Source organism: Mercenaria mercenaria, chromosome 10, assembly GCF_021730395.1.
Source record: "Mercenaria mercenaria strain notata chromosome 10, MADL_Memer_1, whole genome shotgun sequence".
Classification (NCBI taxonomy): domain Eukaryota; kingdom Metazoa; phylum Mollusca; class Bivalvia; order Venerida; family Veneridae; genus Mercenaria; species Mercenaria mercenaria.
Genome location: NC_069370.1, coordinates 33,674,144 through 33,700,145, shown reverse-complemented (window position 1 = coordinate 33,700,145; position 26,002 = coordinate 33,674,144). Strand labels below are relative to the sequence as shown.

The following is a 26,002-nucleotide window of genomic DNA, read 5'->3' as shown; positions in this document are numbered from 1 at the left end:
TTCCGTAAACCAGCTGGATGGCCTCCTCACATTAAGAATTCAACGCACTGAGGCAAGAATCCACATCGATGAGGGGGGGAAGTGATTTGAAGTCAGTGACCTTAACCACTCAGCCATGGAGGCCTCCACTTATTTAAGAAGATTTAATAATATATTAATTAATTAATTATTTACTTATTTGTTAATGTCTAAATTGTGAATATGCAAAGGCATGCAAAGTTTGAAATGCAAAAAAAGTTTTAATTCAATTTATGACCTAAAATAGTTTAACACGTCTGACATTGAAATGTTTAACCCACCTGCACCTCTGCTGCCCCAGCTCCCTCACTGAGATTCACAATTTCTGCTTGTAAAATGCAATTTATTTATTAATCAATGTTTAAAAGTGACTTTTTGTCAAACAGTAAGCACCTTACCTGATCTCCTTCATGGTGGTCTCCCCTTTCAGTAATGCAGTACCAGGGGAGGTAAGTGCTGCTGGGAGTTTGCACCCTATTTACTACCTTTTCCCTACAGGATAGAAGCTCACTGGTATAAGTTTGGTTTAGCAGTATTTCATTTATGTGACTGCAGTCAGTTGATCTAACAGTGTTCCTGGTTACTTAACCAGTACCGCCTTGTTCTCTTCAAGTACCTGACAACTTCACCACATAAATCAGTACTGTAGACACACTGTCCACTGTGGCTAGGAACATACCAGTCTACTTGGGACCGACCTCTAAACTTCTTAATTCATAGTATTTGTTTGTTTTGGGTTCAATGTCAGTTTTCAACAGTATTTCAGTTATATAACGGCAAGGCAGTTAATGTAACCAGTGTTCCTGGATTCTGTACCTGTACAAACTTGTTCTCCGCAAGTACGTAACTGCCAACTTCCCCACTTGAATCAGAGGTGGATCAGAGGTGGAGGACGAATGATTTCAGACACAATGTCCCTATCAAATTGTTATGGAGAACATACACCCCGCCTGAGGATCGAACTAATGTTCCCACGATCTGTAGATCTGTGCTTACTTACTGAACTAAGCAGGCAGACTCAATTCATAGTATTGTGCTGTAATAAGCAGCTAGCTACCAGAGGGGTCTATGGGAATGAAAAGCATATGGTACAAAATCTACTCACTCCTGTAATTTCATAATGATTATAGTAGTCCTCCTTGCCTGTCCAGTAGCCAAAATGGGTGTCAAACCCTCGACTTGTTGGTATATATTCTTCCTTAAAGAAACCTAGGTGCCACTGTATTATAAAAACAATTTCACATGATAAAATAGAGAATTTCTGCCTTTCTTCTTAAGGACTATACCAAAAGTAACACTTCTTAAAAAATCTCTAAAAATCGACATGCTTTCAGATATTTTCTTTCATACATGAAATTTTGTATTAAAAATTTCCATTGAAAATTTACAGTGGCACCTTGGCTTTCTTACCATTCAATTTTTTTTAGTAATATAAGACCTTTTGTAACTTCATTTCAAATTATTCTAAAAATATTTCATGGATTAATGGTTCTAAGAGTACAAAAACAATTGAAACTCTCAAAAAAAAAGAGATATCCTTCAATGTTTAATCTGAAAAACTTACATCGAATTCAAGATGATTAAAATAGTCCTCTTTACCACCCCAGTAGCCATAGTGGGAGTCAAACCCTCTACTTGTTGGCAGGTATTCCTTGCGGAAGAAACCAAGATGCCACTGTTGTTAAAAAATGTTATAAAAATCCATACATTGTAATATTTAGACGATGTGAAAGAAAGCAGATATAATATCACAGATGTGTCCAGTACGAACAAAAGAAATAAATGAATCCATGCACTTTTAAAGTAAGCTCAGACAGGGATTTTTAGAAATTTTGTCCATAGATAAGAGGTTGAAAACTTGTCTGACAAAGATAGAGAGAAAAGTTCCGTATCAGCAAAATAATACTCCCAATTCCACACAAACAAGGCAGTCTGAAAGACAGCTAAATCCCCCACCACTGCTATGAATAATGAAAGGGTAAACCCTTGACCTTTAGCTGTGACCTTGACCTTGAACTGACATGGCTGACTCATGAATTCTGCAAAACGTCTTGATGAGGTGATCATTTGACCCAAGTTTCATGAAAATCCTTCAAGGGGTTTAGGAGATACAGAGCTCTAACCTTTGACCTTGAGTTGTGACCTTGACCTTGAGCTGACATGGCTGACTCATGAGTTCTTGATGAGGTGATCATTTGACCCAAATTTGATGAAAATCCTTCAAGGGGTTTAGGAGATACAGAGTGAACACAAAATGGAAGGCTCAAACCTTTGACCCTAAGATGTGACCTTGAGCTGGCATGGCTGACTCATAAGTTCTGCACATCGTTTTGGTGACGTGATCATTTGACCCAATATTTATAAAATTCCTGCAAGGGGTTTAGGAGATAGAGAGCGGATACGAAATGGAAGGCTAAAACCTTTGACCTTGAGTTGTGACCTTGACCTTGAGTCGGCATGGCTGACTCATAAGTTCTGCACATCGCCTTGATGAGGTGATCATCTGACCCAAGTTTGATAGAATCCTTCAAGGGGTTTAGGAGATATAGAGCGGACACAAAATAGAAGGCTCAAACCTTTCACCCTAAGTCGTGACCTTGACCTTGAGCTGGCATGGCTGACTCATAGGTTCTGCACATCGTCTTGATGAGGTGATCATTTGACCCAAGTTTCATGAAAATCCTTCAAGGGGTTTAGGAAATATGGAGCGGACACGAAAGTGTTACGGACAGACGGAAGGACGGACGGAGACCATTCCTATAACTCCCCCATCACTTGTGGCAGGGGATTAAAAAACAGCATTAGACAATGAGTGAAAACTGATGACATTTTAATTTTAAAGGTGGTTTATAGACTTCTTGCAAGGGGTTTAGGAGATAGAGAGCGGATACGAAATGGAAGGCTAAAACCTTTGACCTTGAGCTGTGACCTTGACCTTGAGTCGGCATGGCTGACACATAAGTTCTGCACATCGCCTTGATGAGGTGATCATTTGACCCAAGTTTGATAGAATCCTTCTAGGGGTTTAGGAGATATAGAGCGGACACAAAATAGAAGGCTCAAACCTTTCACCCTAAGTCGTGACCTTGACCTCGAGTCGACAAGGCTGACTCATGGGTTCTGCACATCGTGTTGATGAGGTGATCATTTTGACCCAAGTTTCATGAAAATCTTTCAAGGGGTTTAGGAAATATGGAGCGGACATAAAAGTGTTACGGACAGACGGAAGGACGGATGGAGACCATTCCTATAACTCCCCCATCACTTGTGGCAGGGGATCAAAAAACAGCATTAGACAATGAGTGAAAACTCATGACATTTTAATGTTAAAGGTGGTTTATAGACTTGTCACCAATTTGTTGGAACATCATATAACAGTATGAGAATCTAAAAACCATAAAATACAATTTACTGAAAACGTCCTCACAAGAACACAAATTATAAGCCATCATGTGTAACACTGGCTCTTGAAATTTGAGAAGTTGCCTAGTAACATATTTTCTGTCTTGGTAACCTAAATAACTGACAGTTTTGCTTTTGTAACTTTGCTTAAAAATACTACTCAAGTTTAGTATCAACACACCTGAACCATAGGGCTTTTTTGCAAGTATGTATATATTTTCAACTGGCCATTTTCTTTCTATATGTCACACTGCATATATGGCTGTTATATGCATTTTATCAGACTCTGCTCATAAAGAGCATTTGTTGGGATGCAGTTTTAGAACAGAAGCTAATCCCAATGCCCCCTTTGGGAGAAATATAAAGTTTAAAAATACACAACAAAGAAAAAATGTAAACAATATAAATGAAAGAAAATGAAAATTTGAGAGCCCTAATTAAAGTTACAAGCAAGCCTTTGCCCTTTTAAAGTCTATTATCCATACACAAATCTGCAGCTGAAATTACCACAGTTCAAAGTTTCAGGAATTCAATAAAATCTGTACTTTACAAACTATTAACAAAGTTTGGCTCTTTCAGGGGTCAATCAGGGGCCGTAATTCCAGAACCTATGATTGGATCTGATGGATTCATCAATGAATTCGAGATCTATTGTTGTTTAAGATATTTTGCAAGTTTGCATCAAATCAAACCATAAATGAAGTCTCTATATGGATGCAAAAGCCAAAATAGCAAATTTTGGCCCTTTAAGGGGCCATAACTCTTGAACCCACGATGGGATCTGGCCAGTTTTCGAAAGGATCCGGGATATCATGCAATTACAAGTTGTGTGCCAGTCTGATAAAAACTGATTGCAAAATGTGGTCTCTATCTTCTTCACAAGCTAAAATAGCAAACTTTGGCCCTTTAAGGGGCCATAACTGGAACGGCCAGTTTTCGAAAGGAACTGAGATATTATGTCAATACAAGTTGTGTGCAAGTTTGATTTAAATCAATTGCAAAATGTGGTCTCTATCGTTTTCACAAGAATTTATTTATTTATTTGGGTTTTACGGCGCACCAACACAGTATAGGTTATATGGTGCCAAACAGGACTATAAATTTTGGTTCCACATCTCATTTATATCGAAATAAAAACATGAGGTATGGAATCAAAATTTGCATACCTGCTGGAATCACAGAGTTACTGCAAAACCAAGTGTTAAGACCCTATTAGTCGCCTCTTACGATCATGCAAAGGTAAGGCAGTGGTTCCAATTCTTTTCATACACAGATTGTCCCAGACCCACATGGGGCGTGTTCACAAGAAATTGTGAATGGGCGACCGATGGACGGATGAAGGGCAATCACAAAAGCTCACCTTGTGACAGGTGTCACATGACAGGTGAGCTAAACAAGAGCACCGCCTTGCGAGTGCAGACACTCATCCGATTTTAGCAATAGCTTTGACCGTTAAGGAGAAAAGTTGACCTAAACGCAACACTTAACCAAGAAATCTGATATTTTCTAAGTCCAAAAGGGGCCATAGTTCTTGCAAAAATGCAGGATGGAGTTATGTTTCTTGCTGTACAGAGTCAGCTTTTGATGGTGAATAAGTGTTGCAAGTTTTAAAGCAATAGCTTTCATAGTTTAGGAGAACAGCTGACCTAAACACAAAACTTAACCAAGAAATCTGATTGTCTAAGTCCAAATGGGGCCATAATTCTTGCAAAAAGCAGGATGGAGTTATGTTTCTTGCCGTACAGAGTCAGCTTTTGATGGTGAACAAGAGTTGCAAGTTTTAAAGCAATAGTTTTGATAGTTTACGAGAAAAGTTGACCTAAAAATAAAACTTAACCAAGAAATCTGATACTTTCTAAGTGCAAGAAGGCCATAACTCTTGCAAAAAGCAGGATGGAGTTATGTTTCATGCTGTAAAGTGTCAGCTATTGACGGTGAACATGTGGCGCAAGTTTTAAAGCAATAGCTTTGACAGTTTAGGAGAAAAGCTGATCTAAACATAAAACTTAACCAGGCAACGCCGACGCGAATCAAGTGAGGACAATAACATCTTTTTTTTCTCTCAAAAAATCAGATGAGCTAAAAGCATCATTTGTTTTACTGTGTGTACGGGGAGCCAGGGGTCAAAAGGGGGTGAAATTAGCAAGCCTGCTTCATATTCATGATTGACACAAGGTTTCATTTCAGTTGGATGGGAACTGCAGGAGTTTAGCATACAGTTGATCATATAGACAGACAGTTCTGACACTATATACCTCAATGTCTTTGACACCTGGGCTGTAAAAACAAACTACTGAATATAATAACTGCCTCTGTGTTATGGATACTGGTATGGAGAAGTATGTACCTTTCCAACAATATGAGTTGCATATCCAAGATGTTTGAGATGCTGTGCCATGGTTGTATGGTTCAAAGGCAAACCCCATGGTTCAGGTGCTGATATCACATAATGTTGTAAGCCTAAAGAATATAATCATTTCAAATGTGTTAGTCCTACAAAAGAATGTTAGTCCTAGAAGGGAATTAAGACAGCCCAGAAAGATTGAGTTATATATAGTTTTCTACAGATTTTAATGGAGTAATGTCTTCAGATGTATGACAACATGACATTATGTAAAATAACATTTATGTTATTAACCTTTGGCCTGCTAAATTTCTAAAATGGACTGGTTCATCATTCAATTTGGGCAGAATCATTTGTTTTTCAAAGGAGTGTTCATTGAAAAATTACCGACTGAATAATGAACAGTGCAGACTATGATTTTGGTCTGCACTAGTGTTTCATAATCGGACCCAAAGTGCTATCGATTATCAAATCGAATCGGAAGGATACAATCGTCTGATTATTAATCGAAACACTCATGTTAATTGGTTTCACCACCGTCTACACTCCAGAACAGTAATGCCAATATATTGTTCTTTAATTTATTTCAGTTGGAAATGTATACAAAATGTACATGTAATGACATGAATAACATTCAAAACAACAAGAATCAATATCTGTCTGTATATTTGTATTTTTACACATTTCAACTAACATTTTTATTCAGACTTGGTATATTGATCTTATTAACTCCTGATAATAATTAAAATGAAAATATGAAATGAAATACACTGGTCACCATTCTTGTTTTAGAGCTTTTTCCACTTGAAAAAAAGCCAAAATCAGCAAAATATCTAAAAAAAAAAGAAGAAGAAAAATCTTGAAGAGGAGATTTTTCCAAAACAAAAATAGTGATTTGTGATCTTTATTTCATACACCTATTTTTCTATTTCCTCCAAACTGTTTGTACACAAACAAAAAACAAAAATATTTAGTAAAATAAACAACAGCAACAAAAAAAAGAACACACACTAGCTGTTGGCACATATATCAGGAATTATATTTCTGCCTGTAAAAACCAACGAGTCCACTTTTTTTTTTTTTAAATCACACCACGAGTGACTTACAGAGATATCAAAAGAATAGTGCATCACATCAGCAGTCCATTCATGTCAAAGATCAAAGCGGTACACTGTTTGAAGTTTAAGGGTAGAAGTGGTTACATCTGGTGTGATGTAACACTGTGTATTGCAAACATTACGAATCTTATGAATCTCTTTCGCCAGTTTTGGTTATTGGATTAATAGGATGTTTAAACTTTTATAAAATTTTTGGGTAAGAAAATTTTGTTTGTGTAATATTTTTGACATGTTTATTTGACTTGTGAAATATCAGTGTACTTTTATCCTCTGGGCAGATTAAAAAGATTATGCAGTGAAAAAAGATTGAAACTGAAATTAATAAATGTTTGTATAATTGTTTGAGAAATTTTGATTGTAATAAATTCACGACTGTAACATATACGCAGTTGACAGAATAATATCATCTTACGATCATTCAAATTGTTGATTCTATCTTTTGTGATGTGTGACAAATTCATTTAAACAAAAATGTAATTATATTTCCCCTCGATTTTTTCACATTTTTGTTGGTAAACAATTGCTTCACATACTATCTGAACTTACAGGAACAGAAAATTATCTAAGTTCCCGGTATTTAAATGCAAACGAGTGCTCTTCCTTGACCAAAAATTTTCGTAAAATGGCGGAACAACTCCCGCCATCGGAATCGGGTCCTGAATATGTGTAGCCTTATTATGAGGTTAAGTAAATTAATACATGGAAAATTAGATCTATTATTACCCGACAATCGATTGTCTCGCACACAATCGATTGTCGCCAACCTGGAAAAATTAAGGACGATTATTTGATTGTCGGCGACAATCGAGAAATCACTAGTCTGCACTGGTCGCAAAGGCAGACTCACTTGCCACCAGCAATCCAGTACACATGCATGACATGCCAAATAGCCCAACTGAAACATCACAGCTCATTTCAGTGTACTGATCACATGATCCTGATAGTCCAGTGTTGTATGAATCGTGCCCACCATTTAATGACATATCCAGCTTTACTTTACTAAGACAGATCAATTCTGTTTTCAAATTTGTTCAGGAAACCGGTGATAAAAACACAGAACAATATGCTGTACTTACAATAGAAAGAGTTAGTGCAGTGCAGAGAGAATGTTTCAAAGGTTGTAGAATACAGGAAGCACACAGTGACACAACAGTACAGTTACACCCTCTATTATAATACAATGTTGTACCTTTCCGACAATATGCGTAGCATATCCGAGATATTTCATGTGCTGGGCCATTGTAGTGTGGTTTAAGGGTAAGCCCCATGGGGCCGGGGCTGTTATTACACCATGCTGCAGACCTTTCAACATAAAAGATAAATACAGTAAAAACTAAAATACGATATACTGTGAAATCATTAATATTTGTGGGGAACTAATTTTTTTTCATTGATTTCGTGGTTGAGTCAATCCACAAAATTTAATCCCAATGAACAAGTAAAATTCAAATTTAATTTATGTTCGAAAGTTGAAATCCAGGAATTCATATCCTCACGAAATTGCCATTTCGACCAAAACCACGAAATTTCATACCACAAAATTAAATGGTTTTACAGTACATCCAAACCTGTCTACAAAGACCTCTTATAGGAAGTGAAAGGAGGTTTTTGTTAAAAAGACAGTTGCTCATAACAAGAAGTATTTCTCTCTCTTTGTAGATTATTGGAAAAAGAAAAATGCTGATCTTTCACTTCATCGTAAAAAAGCCAAATTATTATTTTTCCAAGGTTTTTGATTTACAATAATTATTCAGGTTTGACAGTAAAGGTGAGACGAAGGCAATCATTTGGTGCAAGATATGATATATATTGAAGATGATATATATATAAACAAGGCAGTCTGACAGACAGCTAAATCCCACGCCACTGCTATGGATAGTGAAAGTAAACCTTTGATTTTAGCTGTGACCTTGACCTTGAACTGACATGGCTGATTCATGAATTCTGCACAACGTCTTGATGAGGTGATCATTTGACCCAAGTTTCATGAAAATCATTAGGAGATACAGAGCTGAAACCTTTGACTTTCAGTTGTGACCTTGACCTTGAGTTGACATGGCTGACTCATGAGTTCTTGATGAGGTGATCATTTGACCCAAGTTTGATGAAAATCCTTCAAGGGGTTTAGGAGATACAGAGTGGACACAAAATGGAAGGCTCAATCCTTCGACCCTTAGTTGTGACCTTGACCTTGAGCTGGCATGGTTGACTCATAATTTCTGCACATGGTTTTGATGAGGTAATCATTTTACCCAAGTTTTATAAAATTCCTTCAAGGGGTTCAGGAGATATAGAGCGGACACGAAATGGAAGGCTCAAACCTTTGACCCTAAGTTGTGACCTTGACCTTGAGCCGGCATGACTGACTCATGGGTTCTGCACATCGTCTAGATGAGGTGATCATTTTACCCAAGTTTGATAAAACTCCTTCAAGGGGTTTAGGAGATATAGAGCAGACACAAAATGGAAGGCTCAAACCTTTGACCCTAAGTTGTGACCTTGACCTTGAGCCGACAAGGCTGACCCATGGGTTCTGCACATCGTCTTGATGAGATAATCATTTTACCCAAGTTTTATAAAATTCCTTCAAGGGGTTCAGGAGATATAGAGCGGACACGAAATGGAAGGCTCAAACCTTTGACCCTAAGTTGTGACCTTGACCTTGACGCTGTGACTCATGACTGGACATCAATGGGTTCATGCCAAACCAAACTTGACCATACCTGATGAGGCTGATACTCATTTTACCCAATGATGATCATTTACATTGAAAATTCCTTCAAGGGGTTTAGGAGATATAGAGCGGACACAAAATGGAAAGCTCAAACCTTTGACCTTGAGTTGTGACCTTGACCTTGAGCCGACAAGGCTGACCCATGGGTTCTGCACATCGTCTTGCTGAGGTGATCATTTGACCCAAGTTTCATGAAAATCCTTCAAGGGGTTTAGGAGATATGGACCAGACACGATTTTGTTACGGACGGAAGGACGGACGGACGGAAAGACGGACGAACACAGACCATTCCTATGATCCCTCCGCCACGGCGGGGGATTAATTAAATATATACTGTTGGCTCAGAGCAAAACTATTGTATGTTGTTCTTTATCTATATCATTATATATATAGTTAAAGTAGTTTCGGGCTGTGCTGTCGGTTACTGTCATGCAATAAGAAATTTTCAATACCGACTCTATATTTCATATTATTACATCAGATTATAATTTTAAACCTGTGTTAAGTTACAATGCAACCTTAAACATCAAACATTTTCCAAACTGACATGTAATTTTCATTGTGTCACTGTGATGTCATTTTGTGTTTTTGCATTAAAAAGTTCACTTACTTCAATATTTTCAATTTTACTGTGGCTTAAGAACATATTTTTTTTCTATTTACAAAGTGCAAATGAGTATAAAATGAAATTATTATTAGCTCTGCATCGAGAAATATGCACTTGTTCTTTAAAAAAATCTAATACTTTGTTTCTTGAAGTTTCGAAATATCTCTGCTAAAAAACTCATTACAAATTGGCCTGTATTATAAACCCCTAAAATTTAGAAACTGGGAAAATTAAAATTTCCGCAAATTTTAAGCAGGGTGTTTGTTGTGCTGACTCATGTATATATACATGTACATGCAAACGAACACAGTCTATGATTTTGGGCAACATATTAAACAGAAATTCTTACTATCATGGTAATTGACCTGTAACAGCAATCTGCAATTTCCGTGCAACGGCTTATCCTCAGTATGCCATCTTGGCATTCTTCGGCCATAACAGAAATTCGTTTTTTGTAACACCTAGAAAATGTCGTAATTAGATAGGGAGAAAATACGTACTCGCACAAAAATTGCTGACTGCCATTACAGACCAACCACCTTAAATCAGGTTTACAAATTAATACAATAGTGAGCATTTTTCAAACATGACTGATATTTATTGTCAAATGAAGTATATTACCAAGATGTATAGGGTGTCGTCCAGTCATCAGGCTGCCCCTTGTTGGAGTACAAATTGGCGACACATAGTAGTTGTTTAGTATCACACCATCATATGCTAACTTGTCTATATTTGGTGTCTTAATCTCAGAACCATGGAAACCAACGTCACTCCAACCCTGTAATGGTTAGTTCAGTTTGTGACTTGCAACATGCCACCACATATTCCCTAATCAACACCCACCATATTTAAAAAAAAAATAAAAGTAATTTTTTGAAAATACTTGAATACCAGCACTATGATGTTGCTATAATTGTTACAACTCCTTTATTAGAAGCAGAATTTATATTTTCTAAAAAAAAAAAAAGTGCAAAAAAATCTTTTCGGGCTCTAATGAGTAATGAATGACCAATTTTTGCAATGTGAAACACCCAATAAGGAATATAAAGTAAATAATTGTAGACTTAGTAATCTGAGGTTTTTCTGTCATTGTGTTAAATTTCAAACGATACGTTGTAGTTTTTTTTGGTTTGGAGGGGAGTAGTAGAGGGGGAGGTTTCATATTTAGCCAAACCCACAGCTAAGATCATATGGAAACAATGAAGCTTTATATATACATGTACTGGTGAAAGATTACTCCAGGTGCCCATCATGGCATTATTTTACAGGCAGGTACCTAGGTACAGTAGGACCACGAGCTGATCTTCAAAAATGCCATCTTGACCAACTCCTTACACAAAGAATTCAATCAAATTATCACTATTGCAATTGATATGCAATTTAAGACTTTACCACTTGGTCACAGAGGACACTTTACATAAGTATTAACAGTAATAAAGTTGAAGTAAATAACGAACATGAAAATATTTACACAATAATTTTATAAAAAAGCTGTCTATTTCACACTTGTTTAAAGAAAAATGTACTGTAGTTCAAGGAGTATGAATCTAATTATATCTATATTTCTGTGCCAGGACACACAAGAAGGTTCAAAAAAGATATATATTATATATGACTTAAAAGCACAAATGATAATGTATAATTCATACCAAGTCATCAGCAACAATGAGAACAATATTGGGTCTCACTATCTCCACAGACGCACCCTGGACAACTACAAGCATCAACACAGATAATGCCTCTGCTGGAATTGTTACCATAGCTGCAAATCTATCAATCTGAAGCAAAAGAATATTGTTTTTTTTACAAATTTGTGTCAATAAGTATATATTCTATTCTGTAGTGTTAACTAACTAGAAGTTCAACCACAATTCAGTTATGTAACAAGAGCTGTCACAGGAGACAGTGCGTACGATTATTTCGATGCTGGATAGTGAAACTGGGCACACCTGAGGAAGCTGGAGCTGTCACTGGAGTGTTTAATGACTCCAATGTAGATGGAAATATTGGACAATAGCTTTAGTCTGTGTCAAAAGTTTTAAGTAATAAGAGAGATAAAGATAAAGTGTATCAAAACATTAAATAAGTATAATTCTAAGCAAAAAGGGGGCATAATTAATGAAATATTGGTGCAAGAGCGATGAACCTTATCATGACTCCAATGTAAATGATTTGGCATGTTGATGATGTGGAACAAAACATCAAAGTAATGATCAAAATTAATAATATAATTCTAAGCAAAAGGGGTATATGAATGATGGTGCGAGGCGATGGATGTTTGTCAATGTGGGTGATGATGTGGAACAACTACATCAAGTTTGCATCAAAGTTAACCTTAATTCTAAGTAAAGGTGTGTGTGTGTGTGGGGGGGGGGGGGGGGTGGGGTATAATTCATGAAAAATTGGTTCCAGAGTTATGGACCTTGTGTCATATGATGTGGGTGATGGAACAACTATTTTAAGTTTGAATTAAACTCATTCAGTAATAACTGAGATATAATGAAAATGCATCAAAATTAACCTGAAATTCTAAGTTATAAGCAGTCAGGGGTGTAACTGTTTCAAGTTATCGCAGTTTATAACCCATTTGAGTTATTGATTATTCTTTCATAACTTGTTTCAGTTATCATAAAATATTACAAAGCCCTCCTGTATCAATTCCTCATTTTGAATGAGACTAATGCAATTATTTCCTGAACCCTTGACCTTTATCTTTCCAGCTATGCAGTAATTTTTTTTACGCAAGGCTGCTAAAGTTTTACGCAAAAGTTTTAAAGCTGTAAAACTCTTAACATCCCATTATGCTTATCAGTTCATGATACTACTAAAAGAGAATTTGATTAACCACAGTTTGCTACTAATTTCACTTGAAAAGTCACTTTGTGAGAACAGCAAGAAGACTTTTTTTTTAATAACTTACCCAAGTAAACTATATTTTATAACTAATACAGGTTATAAAATGCTTGAAAAAGTAACTGAAATAGGTTACATAACTTAAAACAGTAACACCCCTGAATGATATGGGGGAATAATTCACGAAATATTGGTGCAAGTGAGTGATGATGTTGAACAACTATACTAAGTTTGAATTAAATCCATTTAGTAACAACTGACATAGAGTGAAAGTGCATCAAAACTTTAACCTGATATTCTAAGTACATGTAAAAGGGAGTATAATTCATGAAATATTGTTACCAGAGTTATGGACCTTGTGTCATATGATGTGGGAGATGATGTGGAAAAACTACTTTCAGTTTGAATCAAATCCATTTAGTAATAACTGAGATAGAGTGAAATTGCATCAAAGGTTTAACCTGAACCTGGCCTGCTTTTTTGGTTTTTAAGATACAGCCTTGAAATTTGGATGACATGTACAGTTTTGCACAACGATCTTAAAACTGACTTTCAGTGACCATCAAGTAATTACAGAGATAAAAAGAAAGTGCATCAAAACTTTAACCAAGGTGCGGACACCGAAGGCCGCCGGCGCCGGGTTGAGTAGGACAGCTCTTTGTATAGTCGAGCTAAAAATGCGCGACAGATTCAATTACACAACAACAGCTCGCAGAACATGAAATGCCCCCCTTGATAATTCAATAACTGCACACAAAAAAAAAAAATATTTGCTCACTGTAAACAAAAGTTCTACTGTTCTGGTTTAATGTGACCTTGACCTTTGACCTATTGATCTCAAATTCAACAGGGGTCATCTGCTGGTCATACTCAACCTTCCTAGTAAGTTTCAGGATCCTATGCCCAAGCGTTCTCAAGTTATCATCCGGAAAGTGTTCTGGGCCAATGTGACCTTGACCTTTGGCCTACTGACCTCATAATCGATAGGGGTCATCTACTGGTCATGACAAACCTCTCTATCAAGTTTCCTGATCCTAGGCCCAAGCGTTCTTAAGTAAACGTCCAGAAATGACGGACTGATGCATGAGCCATCACAAGACCATTCTTTTTTAAAATGACAGCCTCCACAGGTGGCCATGCTTTTGACAAACTTGAATAATTTGAACAAACTCAATATAGGGACACCGATAGAAAACTTCCCCCGACAGCTCTTGTTTGCATTGGTCAACCAATCAGAATACAGGTTTCATCAACAGTTAGACAGATGTCAACATGGCGAGAAATGCAGGAACGTTGGAGCAAGAAAGACAAAATACACATAGTCTTCTCTGATAGAGCTTTTCGAGGTGGGTAAATGTTTGCAGTTTGTGTCTTTATTAACATTATTATGAATCATAACTTGTTTCACCAAGTTCTACCACTATTTATTCAAATTATTGCAGTTTACACCTGAACATGACAGTGTCAATGTTTTACGCAATCGTGTACAACTTTTTGGTCCATTTTAGGTGGGAAAAGTATGCATTTTCTTTGCTCATGTAGTTTAGTAGTTATGAGTCAGATATAACTAAAATGTAGCACAATAGCAAGAGGTAAACGGACGTAGGGGTCAAAATTGAAACCCACCATGTTATCCCCATTGTCTCTTTATAATTATATGTTTTATGTGTGATTATTTTTTTACAAACATGTTCTTGAATTTCATTAAAAAAAGTTTAAAAGTCTATCATAGCACATGACGGATCCCTGTGTTGCACTGTGGGGCGGATATGGGAGGCTCGACCTGCGATCATTAGATATGTACAGTCGATTAGTCAGTTCCAGATAACTAAGGGCTATATTTGTTACTGAGCTTCGGAAATATATTTTTAAAGCACATTTTTGCACATGGAGAAAGGAAAACCCTTTTTCTTTTTAAATTACCACATTTGGTTTGAAAATGCAAAGTAAATAATTAAACTGTAGAAGCAACAGTGGTGTCACCACTTTGGTCAGTTACGGATAATTTTGGTTTATCTCAGATCATTTTAGAATAAAACTAAAACGCACTGGGGCACCTGTAGTGTTTCCTGCAGGCCTTTTTAACATGGCGCAGCACCATGCCCCGTTTGAAGTGCCGCCAAGGTGCCCTTCAAGCTGCCCGTTTGCGCCATGTGCCCTTCTATTTTGTATTTATCTTGAAAAGTGCCCTTTCAAAACCAGCCTGGATAGCTAATGTCAGCGGGGCATGTTCCGTGTATTGTACCGTCAATTAGTGGCTTTGATCAACAGGTCGACACGTGGGTGCATCAACCGTGAATGAACCCGATTAAGAACTGACAGGATTATGCAATCAATTACTGTTTTATGATTCTTTAATTGGAAACAGTAGATGAAAATTTGTTTTTAGCACGTCGGCGGAGAAGCTACATTTAGCCTTTTTACGGAAGAGATGATTGAAAATGGTCAGTTAACACATGATTAAAGGATAATTATTTTAAAAGGTTGTAATCAATTAAAATGTAGATTGATTGTCGCACATTTTTGATGCGCTCATTAGGCCTTTAAAAATAAAATGTTGAATGTTTGCCCTTTGCCGATCGCCGACTAACCCATGAAAAATGACCAGACTCAAAATGTTTTACATCGATTTTATCTACAAGATATATTTTATTCCTTCACGGGTATCATTTATAAAAATAATATAAGATAAACATTTAAGCTTCAGAATGATACCAAATTCATTAAAATCGACAAATGTCTTGTTAATTACGAAGTAGTACTTTCCAAAACACATTCATGACGCGCAGATGCAGAAGTCGCCACCATCTTGAAAATTTGAAAACGTACATCGGTATGAAAATAACCGATAACCTAGCGATTAAGTTATATAACCTGATCGAGATTTAAATCAATAAACTAAAAATGCAAGGCCCTAGTTTTGTTTTAGTAAATAATTTGTCAAAATGATTTTATAAGGCCGAAATTTAAGTTGAAAGTGCACGGCCACATTCAAGCAAGCCGAAAGTTTGAGTTATTATTCGCAATGAACCATAGGTATTCACATGTATGTTTATTTTACTTAATACTGTATGATTAGATAGAAAAAAAAACAGATTCATAGTCAATCATTGATTCAAACTAGTGTATGTATCGCAGAAACTTGATAAAAATAGTGGCAGACGATCTAATCTAGCAAATTTCGCAGCATGTACTTTTTACGTAGCATTCTACTTTCGTTTTCGTATGCCCAAAACAACAGAAAAATGTAACTTTCCATGTAGATTTGTCTTCTAAATCTTACTGACAACGAAGAACAATGGGTTTAATCAGCGATATAGGTACACAGTCATTGATTACATGTAGATTTGACGAAATGCCTATGCTCTTAATGTAATTCAATGGTGAAATGGTATGTAATGATTGACAAAATAAAGTTGCGCATTGACAGTTGTTCAATAAAACTTGTTGCTTATTAAATTATCACCTGATATCTGTCTCTGAAAATGCAAGCAAGCACTTCATGTTGGTAACAAAATAAGAATGTTTGAAAGTATGGTAAACATTATCTAAGGAATAATACAAAATATCTACCCCATATCTGAGATATGAAAGATTCTCAAATTTATGCAATGTGAAAATAGTATGTAAAATGGTGTCTGTAAAATGATGCCAGCAAGCGTACTTGGACGAATGCCCTTTCAGTGCCAAACCGCACATTAAAAGTGCCCTTTTTCAAGGGAAGCACCATGCCCCTTTTAGAGTCTGCAGGAAACACTAACCTGTGAAATAACAATTGTTTTCTCTCATCCGATTCCGACCAAATCATGACATAATGGCTAGCTGGAAAGATAAAAAACTTTTCTTGTTTAAAAATAATTTCTTGATTGTGTTGTGTTCCTGTTGTGTGAGTTGTGGAACACAGGGACTGACAGAATACAAATTTTTTTCCACATTCCTGCGATCTGCAAAACTTCTGTTTTGGTATGCAGGGCCCTCGTTTGCCGATTTTTGGGGCCGAAATTCGGCCCCGTTCCCCCCTCGAAATAGTATGCTTTTTTCCCCCCAAAGTGTAGAAAAATTCCCCCTCGAAAGAAAAAAAAATCAAGAAAAAAATCGATACCCGATAGTCTTAGGAGCGTCTCGTAACTTTATGGGCCTGATAAAGTTTTACTCAGGGGATCCATTTGACCCGGGAACCCGGGTCCGGGAGATTTTCAAAAGACGCTCAAAGGACCCGGCATGATAATTGCCTGTGCGTCACTCGGGACCCGGAGACATTTTCCTTTGATAATCCTTCCTCTTATCAGTCATTTCCTACAGTAAAACTATGTCCACGATAAATACGTGTATTCAAAATAAACACTCGCGGTCATGCCCTCCTGCCTTTGATCTTCTGCTAAATTCCCGCCCTTTATCCTGTGGACATGCCACGCTGATTTTTCTTTATCAGCAAGTTACGTCACGGCGAGTGAACATAGGTAATGAGAATCAATGAAGTGTTAACATTAATTGATAAAGCGTTACCCGTATTGAGCCTGCATACTGTCAAAAAAGGCGCCAATTATTATCGTAATTAAGCGACCAGCTGATTACCGAGCATGTGAAAAGTGTCCTGCATGATTTCTTCATGCAAACTTTAAATTAGATCATTGTTTAATGATTGTACCTTAATATCAACGAGAAAATCCACAAATTTAAATGAATTTGGAAAGTAAAAAAAAGTTTAGAATGTCCGTTCACGATTCTAATTACACCCGATGACATATTTGGATTTGGAAAAGATGCAGTACTCTGACTTGTCAACATTAAGTTTCATCCTCCATCTGTAAGTCCACTTTGCAATAACCTCAAGATCAGCATTTACTGTTTCTGTCAAGTCCTGTAGATCACTTCCGGTCTGCCATAATGTGCCATCATTATTTGAGGAACTATCTCTGGTTTACCTAAGTGGACCAAGTTAACTGGCAAAAATAACATTTCAGACGACATTCCAAAAGTGTACCAGTATCCGGATAGTACGTTTTTGGATACATTTTTACAGTGTTTTAGCACTTTTCTGCTAACAAACAAAAATATTGAAGAAAAACGGTAACCTCATCAAATTAAAATGAATTTTAATAAAAATTTATTTACAATATGAGATTATATGACCTGAAACAGAAATTGTTATTATGCTGTAACATGTTCTTGGTTGTAGTAGCTATTAATTACCTAGTATTACTTTATAAGAAAATATAGTCAATTGTATCGATGTGTTGGGGCAGGACTCTTGTATTTTGAAAAAGGCCCCTTAAAATTTGGACCCAAGGGTCCCGGGACTCTTGGGTTTTCAGGTCTAGTGGAACCCCTGGTTTTACTGATCTGTATAATACGCGCGTTTTTCAGTTCCCTGGATGCGTGTATGCAAAGTTACTTCCCTTTGAAAAAAAATGTCGCATAATGCACATCATACCGTAAAAAGATCACGGATGCAACAGGGGCGAAATGCGCAAAAATAGATTTGCTTTTTAAGCAGCATGCTCTCAAAAAAAAAAAAAAAACTACTGTCACGGACACCGCTGTTTCATCAGGGCCAGACATGCACAATCAGGTAGATACGATGAAGGGAAGCCCTGCTCTGGCTGCTGCTGAGACAATGTCCGTGGATACTGCTAGTGCTACCGATAATGACGACATGTGAACCTCGATTGGATGTCACATAACTGATTTAATAAAAAGAAAATAAAAGTTGCCTGTTTTTAATAGATTATGTTCTGTACAATACTTCAGATATATTCACATTAGTTTGCTATCTGTAATACTCAATTGACCTTAATTTAAGGGGTTATGATCAGATGTCATATCTCCAGAATGAATTCCCCCCTCCCTTGAAAACGACGCAAAATTCCCTCCTCCAAGGGCCCCGGCCCCAATCCCCCAAAATGTAGAGAGGGCCCTGGTATGTTATTTCCCTTATTAAAGCAAATATTCATGCTATGAATTAAATCATTATCTTTGTCACAGGGTGAGAAAAATGTGCAGCTAGATCAGGACTCGAACCTGTGGCCTCGGAATACTGTTCTGATGCTCTACCGACTGACCTAGCCAGCCACGTACACAAGTTTCTCCCTGTTTTAATATTCAAGTTCTATACCAGGACATATTTTCCCCACCATTTCGAAAATTTGTCCTAAATTTCAGCAGGTACTTTATATATAAGTAACTACAGTCGTCCGAGACTAACCAGTGCAATGCCGCTACAGCCCTACGTTGGGCGCCGAAAGTCACAGGGTGAGAAAAACGTGCAACCAGATCTGGACTCGAACCCAGGGTCTCGTAATACTGTTCTGATGCTCTACCGACTTAGCTATCCGGCCGCCTACACATTTTCACCCCATTTTAATATTCAAGGGCTTCTATACAGTGACATCTTCATCATGTAAGTGCAAACAGTACTGTGATCCGGAACCCTAAATTTTATCATGAACCGGAACTGACTAAATTTGGCGGCTTCCTACCAGCATGTCGTACGATAGCTTTGGAAAATTGATATTAAATAATGAGCAGGTTCGATAATGAAGTACCTTGTCTTGAAAAAAGTTGAATAAAATGGTTAAAAATGGAGATATTTTGGAAAGTTCATGCACTGGTTCTTCGTTGCCGCCATCTTGGATGTTTGGCAAAGTTTTATTATTTACGACTTTAAAATGCAACGTCGTTGTCAGCATCCTTGACACTATTCCTCGCGCTGAGGTTGCATCCAGATTCGGTTCAAATGCTTTTCTAGTCATCATTAAGTTATATCATACCAACACGTATACATAGGAATGAATGGTGGCATATTTCTGCCAACAACATATCCACTTATTTATCTTGATTTTTTTCCCTTTTAAAAATGGGGAAAGTTTCATGTACAGTAATCCACTTATAAAAGTATCACTAACAGGCAGTGAACGTTATCCTGTTAAGAAAATTATCTGGATAACACGCAACTTTTCCACTTTTTAACTTTTCCAGATAATAACTGCATATGGGATATTTTTTAAAAGAAAACTGTATTATGTGGTTGGAAGACTGAAGATGCCACCATAGAAATAGATTTTTATTAAAAATAATAACAAGAGCGATTTGTAAACCAAATCTATAAGAAGGTCATTGTGAGCATAGGGTGCTTCCAAATCGAGTCTGTTCATGACAGGTTTGACTGCGTCTGTTTATCACAGGTAATGGATAGTGCAACACCCCTCACGCCCCCACTCCGCTAGCACCGGCTTATATAAGCGGGATTCTATTATGATAAAGCCGCTTCCTGCCGAGCAAATAAATCTGGGGGTAAAATTTGTCACAAAATAATAATGATAAAGGTTGTGTTCTTTGTACTCTTTATATACATATTTTCCATTATGTTAGGAATGCAGTGGATACAGCAAGCAAATGAACACGAGCATATTTTTTGCAGATGAGACAGATCTAGCAATAACTTGAAGTCTGTAGTGTTGAAGGGTGTTAACACATTTGTTAGAAAGTTGATTTTTGTTGTGTATAAACACTTTACAACTATAAAACCTGTACAAAATTTTACATCTGTGTTTTAAAATTACAGTCGTGATTTAAAAGCCACACCTTGTATTTTCACAGCTGTACAGTGCATTCGGCTGACCACGCGAGAACTTCTACAAATGTTTACAACATGGAACTTTATGCATATGGAATCACTTTAAAGGTTTGAAACAGACCTTTGTATATGCATCTTGCACACGATTCCCGGATTAGCTATAGCAACATAAAACAAAATAAAATAAAATAAAAGCAAATGCAAGTATTTAAAAAGCAAAGAAAACTTTAAGCTACATGTGGAAAATACTTCTATGAAATTACGATTTAAAAACAATTGACAAACTGAAAAACAGCTGATCGAAATGTCACCATTTATGAAAATTAATTCATTAATTCACTGTCACACTATTCTATAGATATTGAATGAACTCCATGATCTTATTTAAAGGAACAGAAAATATAACAAAACCGACTTTTTATGGCCGCCATACGGCACTTAAGGATTGCTGTTGTAGTAGTTAATCAAGATCCTTTGTAAGCATAGAATGCAAGCAAAATAATAGAGGAGTCTGTTCATGAGAGGTAATGGACAGTGCAACCCCCTAACGACCCCTAGCATCGGCTTAAGTGGAATTCTATTACAAAGGTATTGAATGAATTCCATGATCCCAAAGGAACAGAAAATATAACAGCACTGAATTCAAGTACGGGGAGACTTTTTACTAAATCAAATCTATAAGAAGATCTTTTGGAAACATAGAACATAACTCAGTTTGACTGATTCTGTTCATGAAAGGTAATGGCTAGTGCAACAGTCTTCACGCCCCGTAGTACTGGCTTAAGCGAAATAAACACATATGACCACATATTAAGAGAAGAAACCGTTTTAACTCTGACCTACTGAACCCTGTTATAATAGGAGTCATCTACTGACCACATGCAGTCATCATATGTAAAGTATGTCGACTGTATGCCAAAACAGTCTTTAGTTATTGAGCAGAAACTGTATTCAGTCTCAAGGTCACAGTGACATTGAGCTTTGAAATACAGCTCCTACAACAGAGGCCATCTACGGCCATCTACTGACCGCAAGCAGTCATCATATCGTCGCCTGATTCTTATAGTGCTCTATCTCCATTTTACGAAAAAATGAGATTTTTACATCATTTTGTTTGTCTCGCCGAGCTCTATCGTTCTGGAGCAAGAAAACGTAACTTTTGACGTCATAGAGAAAGATCCTGCGTAATACTTTGCTCCATGTCCTCTGTTTGAATGTAACAGTAACGATTAAAGTACTCTATCAGCAGGACTTAAAGCACTGTAATGTTTAAAATTATTCTGACCAATCATACACATAAACTAACATCATGTGATCATCATTAGACTTTGTAAAGGAGTGCTCTATCTCCATTTAACTTAATCCAGAATTGCTCTAACTCCATTTTAACCAATAGAATGCACAGTTACATGCATGTGATCACAACAAAATATGGCGGATAGGCATAGTTGTAGCATGTTTGAAATATACTTAGAATGCATATCTACACGACATGCATAGGTGAGATTGCTTATACAGGTTATTTTATCATTTTATTACTTATACAAACACATAGCATTGTCAAGCCATAGGCAAGAAAATACATGCAAGATTTGCAACAGACCTGTAGTGATGTGTATTTCGGATAGAAACTATTTTCGTCATTCTGAAGCTGGATCTTAAGAAATACCACTGAATATAACAACGGTATTTGCAAACATGTTTCCGAGAAGCAAATCTGTGATAGTAAGTTATTGTCTATTAAGAGCAGTAGAAAAAAATAAACAAAACATATTTTACTTTACAAAGTTACAGTAAGGCGACAACTAATTTTCTTGTTGATCACTTTTTTTAGCTATGCAAATTTTGCTGAATGCAGTGTTCGTAAGACAACAGGAACTGGCAGTACAATATCCTTACTTCCAGACGCAAAAATCCTATCGTTAAACTTGCAACCCTTGACAACAGAGAAAATTGAAAATTAAATATTTAAAAAACAAGGACAAATATCAAACAAGGAATGTAATGCTTAAATTCAAGTCACTAAATGAAAGTACGTACATGAAGAAACTGTGAGGAATATAAATAATGGTTGTGTTTGTGAGAGAGAATAGATATATATGTTTCTTAGAATTTTAAGTAGTCAATACTTATTACAAATGGTTGGTGTGAATCAAAATCAATGCCACAAAACTATTAAAGTATCACATGATGTAACTGTACCGAATATGAAACATGTGTGCTGTGACTGCAAATGTTTAGTTGCAAAATGAATGCTATGAATTCTTGTTATGATACTCAGTATTAAGTTGAAATGTATGCCACCAGATTTGAGAACGACATGCAGAAACTAAATGGAATATATACAATAAGATTAGTATGAAAGGTATGACCGGGACATATTATTTGCGATGTAATATCTTTGAGCCTTAATTTAAATGTCAGAATTATGTGGAAAGTCTAAATGGGCCTAAGTCCTTCAACAGAAGAAAGCCTTAATCATCTGACTTTTCTTCTAACTAGTTTGGTGAAAATCCTTTAACCTGTTCATTATTTTTTATTATCATTTTGCTGTCACGCACCAAAGCACATAACCATCGGAAGAAATCATCTAAAGTTATTTCTTTTTCAACTCTAGTGGCCCCAAAAAGGGCCAAAGTGTCCCTATTTGAATAGATTTGATATAAGACATAACATGGTAAAGGACCTTATAATGATTCTCCGGACAAGGTTTTATGAAGGAATTAGAGAGGAATTTAGTAAAAGGTATCTCTATTTTGCAGCTCTAGCAGCCCCTAAAAGAGGCCACACTAATTGCATAAATTAGTTAAAGGACCTAATAAAAGTTTGATGAAGATCCATCAAGCGGTTGAGAAGTAGTCATTTAAAGGCATTTGTAGCTTTAGGTCTAGTGGCCTCTTAGAGGGCCATGCACTCCCCCACCCCAACCCACAATTAAAAAAATGGAGCGGGCAATATAATGATGCTACGAACCGAGAATGATGACAGTCAAATGAGTGGTTCATTAGAAGTAGTCATTAAAGGTATTTTTGATTTTAGCCCTTTTAACAAACAGTCTCCGTTTGAATAAAATTGAGAGACAGCCCTCTAATGATGCCACCGGCCATCTCTGATGAAGATCCGTCCAGCGGTTCATGACCAGAAAGTATTTCTATTTGTAGCTCTAGTTGCCCCTTAGAGGGGCAAAGTGCCCTTAATCAAACAAATTTGAGAAAGGACCTTATACTGGTCTCTAGACCAAGTTTGGTGAATATCCATCAAATGGTTCATGAGTAGTCGTTTAAAGGTATTTCTATTTTGAACTCTAACAGCCCCTGAAAGGGACCAAGTGCCCCTAAGAGAACAATTTTGGTGAAGATTCTTATAAGGATGCTACACATCAAGTTTGAAGAAGATCCATTGAGTGGTTCATGAGATAACATCATTTAAAGGTATTTCTAATTTTAGCTCTGGTAACCCTCAAAGGGGCCAATCGTCCCCATCTGAACCAGTTTGGGAGAAGATGTTATAATGATGCTACAGACTATGTTTGATAAAGATCCATCAAGCGGTTCATGAGAAGTTCCTTAAATGTTTTCCCTATTATTTTTTGCTCTAGCTGCCCTTAAAGGGGCCAAGATTAACCATTTGATCAAACTTGATAGAGATCTATCCCAAAATTCTACTGACCAAGTTTTGGTATAAATGTAACCAGTAGTTTCAGAGGAGAAAAATTTTAAGTATAATGTTGACGCAGGAAGACGGACGATGGACGCCGTACAATCCACCTATACTAATAGCTAAAAAGAGACATGAATATAACATTGATTGTGTTGTGTAAAAGAGAACTGGTATGACTGAAAAGTACAGTTACATGCAAAAATTGAACATAATATAAAAACTGTCGTTTTGTGAAAGAATATAGTTATTACTGAGAATATTTAGTTGCAAAGGAAATGTTATTAGGTTTTGTTATAATGCTTAGTATTATGTCAAACTTAATGCCAAAATAGTTACTGATAACAAAACACGGAAAATCTTACTCAGCGTAATGAAAAGCTAGTTGTATTTGGCAAATAGAATAATTACGACTAAAAATGATTTTAGATCTTTGTTCATTGCTGACAATAATTATTGTGGTTACTGAGTAATTAAACTTCAAAATATTTTTGTTGTTGTTTAACACAATACTACGATATGGTTTACGAATACCCATCTGCAAATAAGTAGGACCAATGTGCCTAGTTTAATAGCCAATTGTGTATAGCGTAGCAGTTCAGTTAACCCTGAAGAATACGGACAGCATGGTAAAAAATTGGCAAATCAGTCCAAATCTTCTGACTTTGAACACCTGCCTCTCACCACTGTTTGAATCCTCGCTTTTTCGTGTGAGGAAGCCATCCAGTTGACACGAAGAAAGTCGTATACCCAGGTATCCGTGCGTGCCAAAAATAATGCACCTAGAGTCCTCCTCCACAAAGAAAATCTTGAAAGTTGCAATATGGCCTATAATATTGTGTCAGTTTGATGATACTAAAACCAAATCTAATCGTCCTTTTATTTCAAAATGAGTACAGTGACTGTCATTAAGTACTGTTTAAGAGCTCTCGCACTATTTTCAATATACAATTGTAATAAATATATCTTGCTCTATGTCCAATTTTGTAAATTCACAGTGCTCTATCTCCCGATAGAGCAATACACCTTTAACATTTTTTTCTATTTTTGTCAAATTTGCTCTATCTCCAAAGTGAAAAATGTATAAATGCAGAAAGGTAAAAACGAAATGTATTTAAAAGCATTTATAGTCTGAAAGATCTAAGCGCAAGGAACAAGTAGATATATTTATTATCGTTTTCGCCCAGAAATAAAGAAACTAGACGAGAGTTAAACTTTGGAAGCGATTTTCACCACGTTTAAAAAATGGTAGATAGAGCATCGTTCCACTCAGGCGACGATATATAAAGTCTGTCGACCATATGCCAAAACAGTCTTTATAAGTTATTGAGCAGAAACTGTATTCAGTCTCAAGGTCACAGTGACATTGAGCTTTGAAATACAGCTCTTATATCTGAGGCCATCTACAGCCATCTACTGACCACATGCAGTCATCATATCAAATTTGAGCATTGGGAGACTAAGCATTCTGTAGTTGTTGATCGAAAACAAAACTGTCTTTTTTTGCAGATGAGACAGATCTAGCAATAACTTGGAAGTCAGCAGTGTTGAGGGCAAAGGGTACGTGTTAACACATTTGTTAGAAAGTTGATTTTTGTTGTGTATAAACACTTTACAACTATAAAATCTGCACAAATATCGTCTGACATTAGTGTGATATACATCATCAATTAAAAATGTAGGTATGACTTTT

At 36.5% G+C, this 26,002-nt stretch overlaps 1 protein-coding gene across 7 annotated transcripts in view; it reads right to left on the bottom strand.

Annotated features, from left to right (window-relative positions):
- LOC123559437 (arylsulfatase B-like) overlaps positions 1-19,843 on the bottom strand; it is a 47,996-nt gene extending 28,153 nt beyond the window's left edge. The window contains exons 1-5 of one of the 7 annotated variants that reach the window (XM_053552675.1): positions 19,622-19,843; positions 11,873-12,001; positions 10,845-11,001; positions 8,072-8,184; positions 1,583-1,693 (exon numbers count right to left, since the gene is read on the bottom strand). In XM_053552675.1, coding sequence (XP_053408650.1) covers positions 1,583-1,693; positions 8,072-8,184; positions 10,845-11,001; positions 11,873-12,001; positions 19,622-19,831 — 720 coding nt within the window. In that variant the 5' untranslated portion in view covers positions 19,832-19,843. Of the gene's footprint in view, positions 1-1,123; positions 1,238-1,582; positions 1,694-5,767; positions 5,881-8,071; positions 8,185-10,844; positions 11,002-11,872; positions 12,002-16,837; positions 16,859-19,621 lie in introns of those variants that run through there. The other 6 variants (XM_053552673.1, XM_053552676.1, XM_053552674.1 and 3 more) reach the window with 6 other exon arrangements.
- Positions 19,844-26,002: the final 6,159 nt, after the last annotated feature.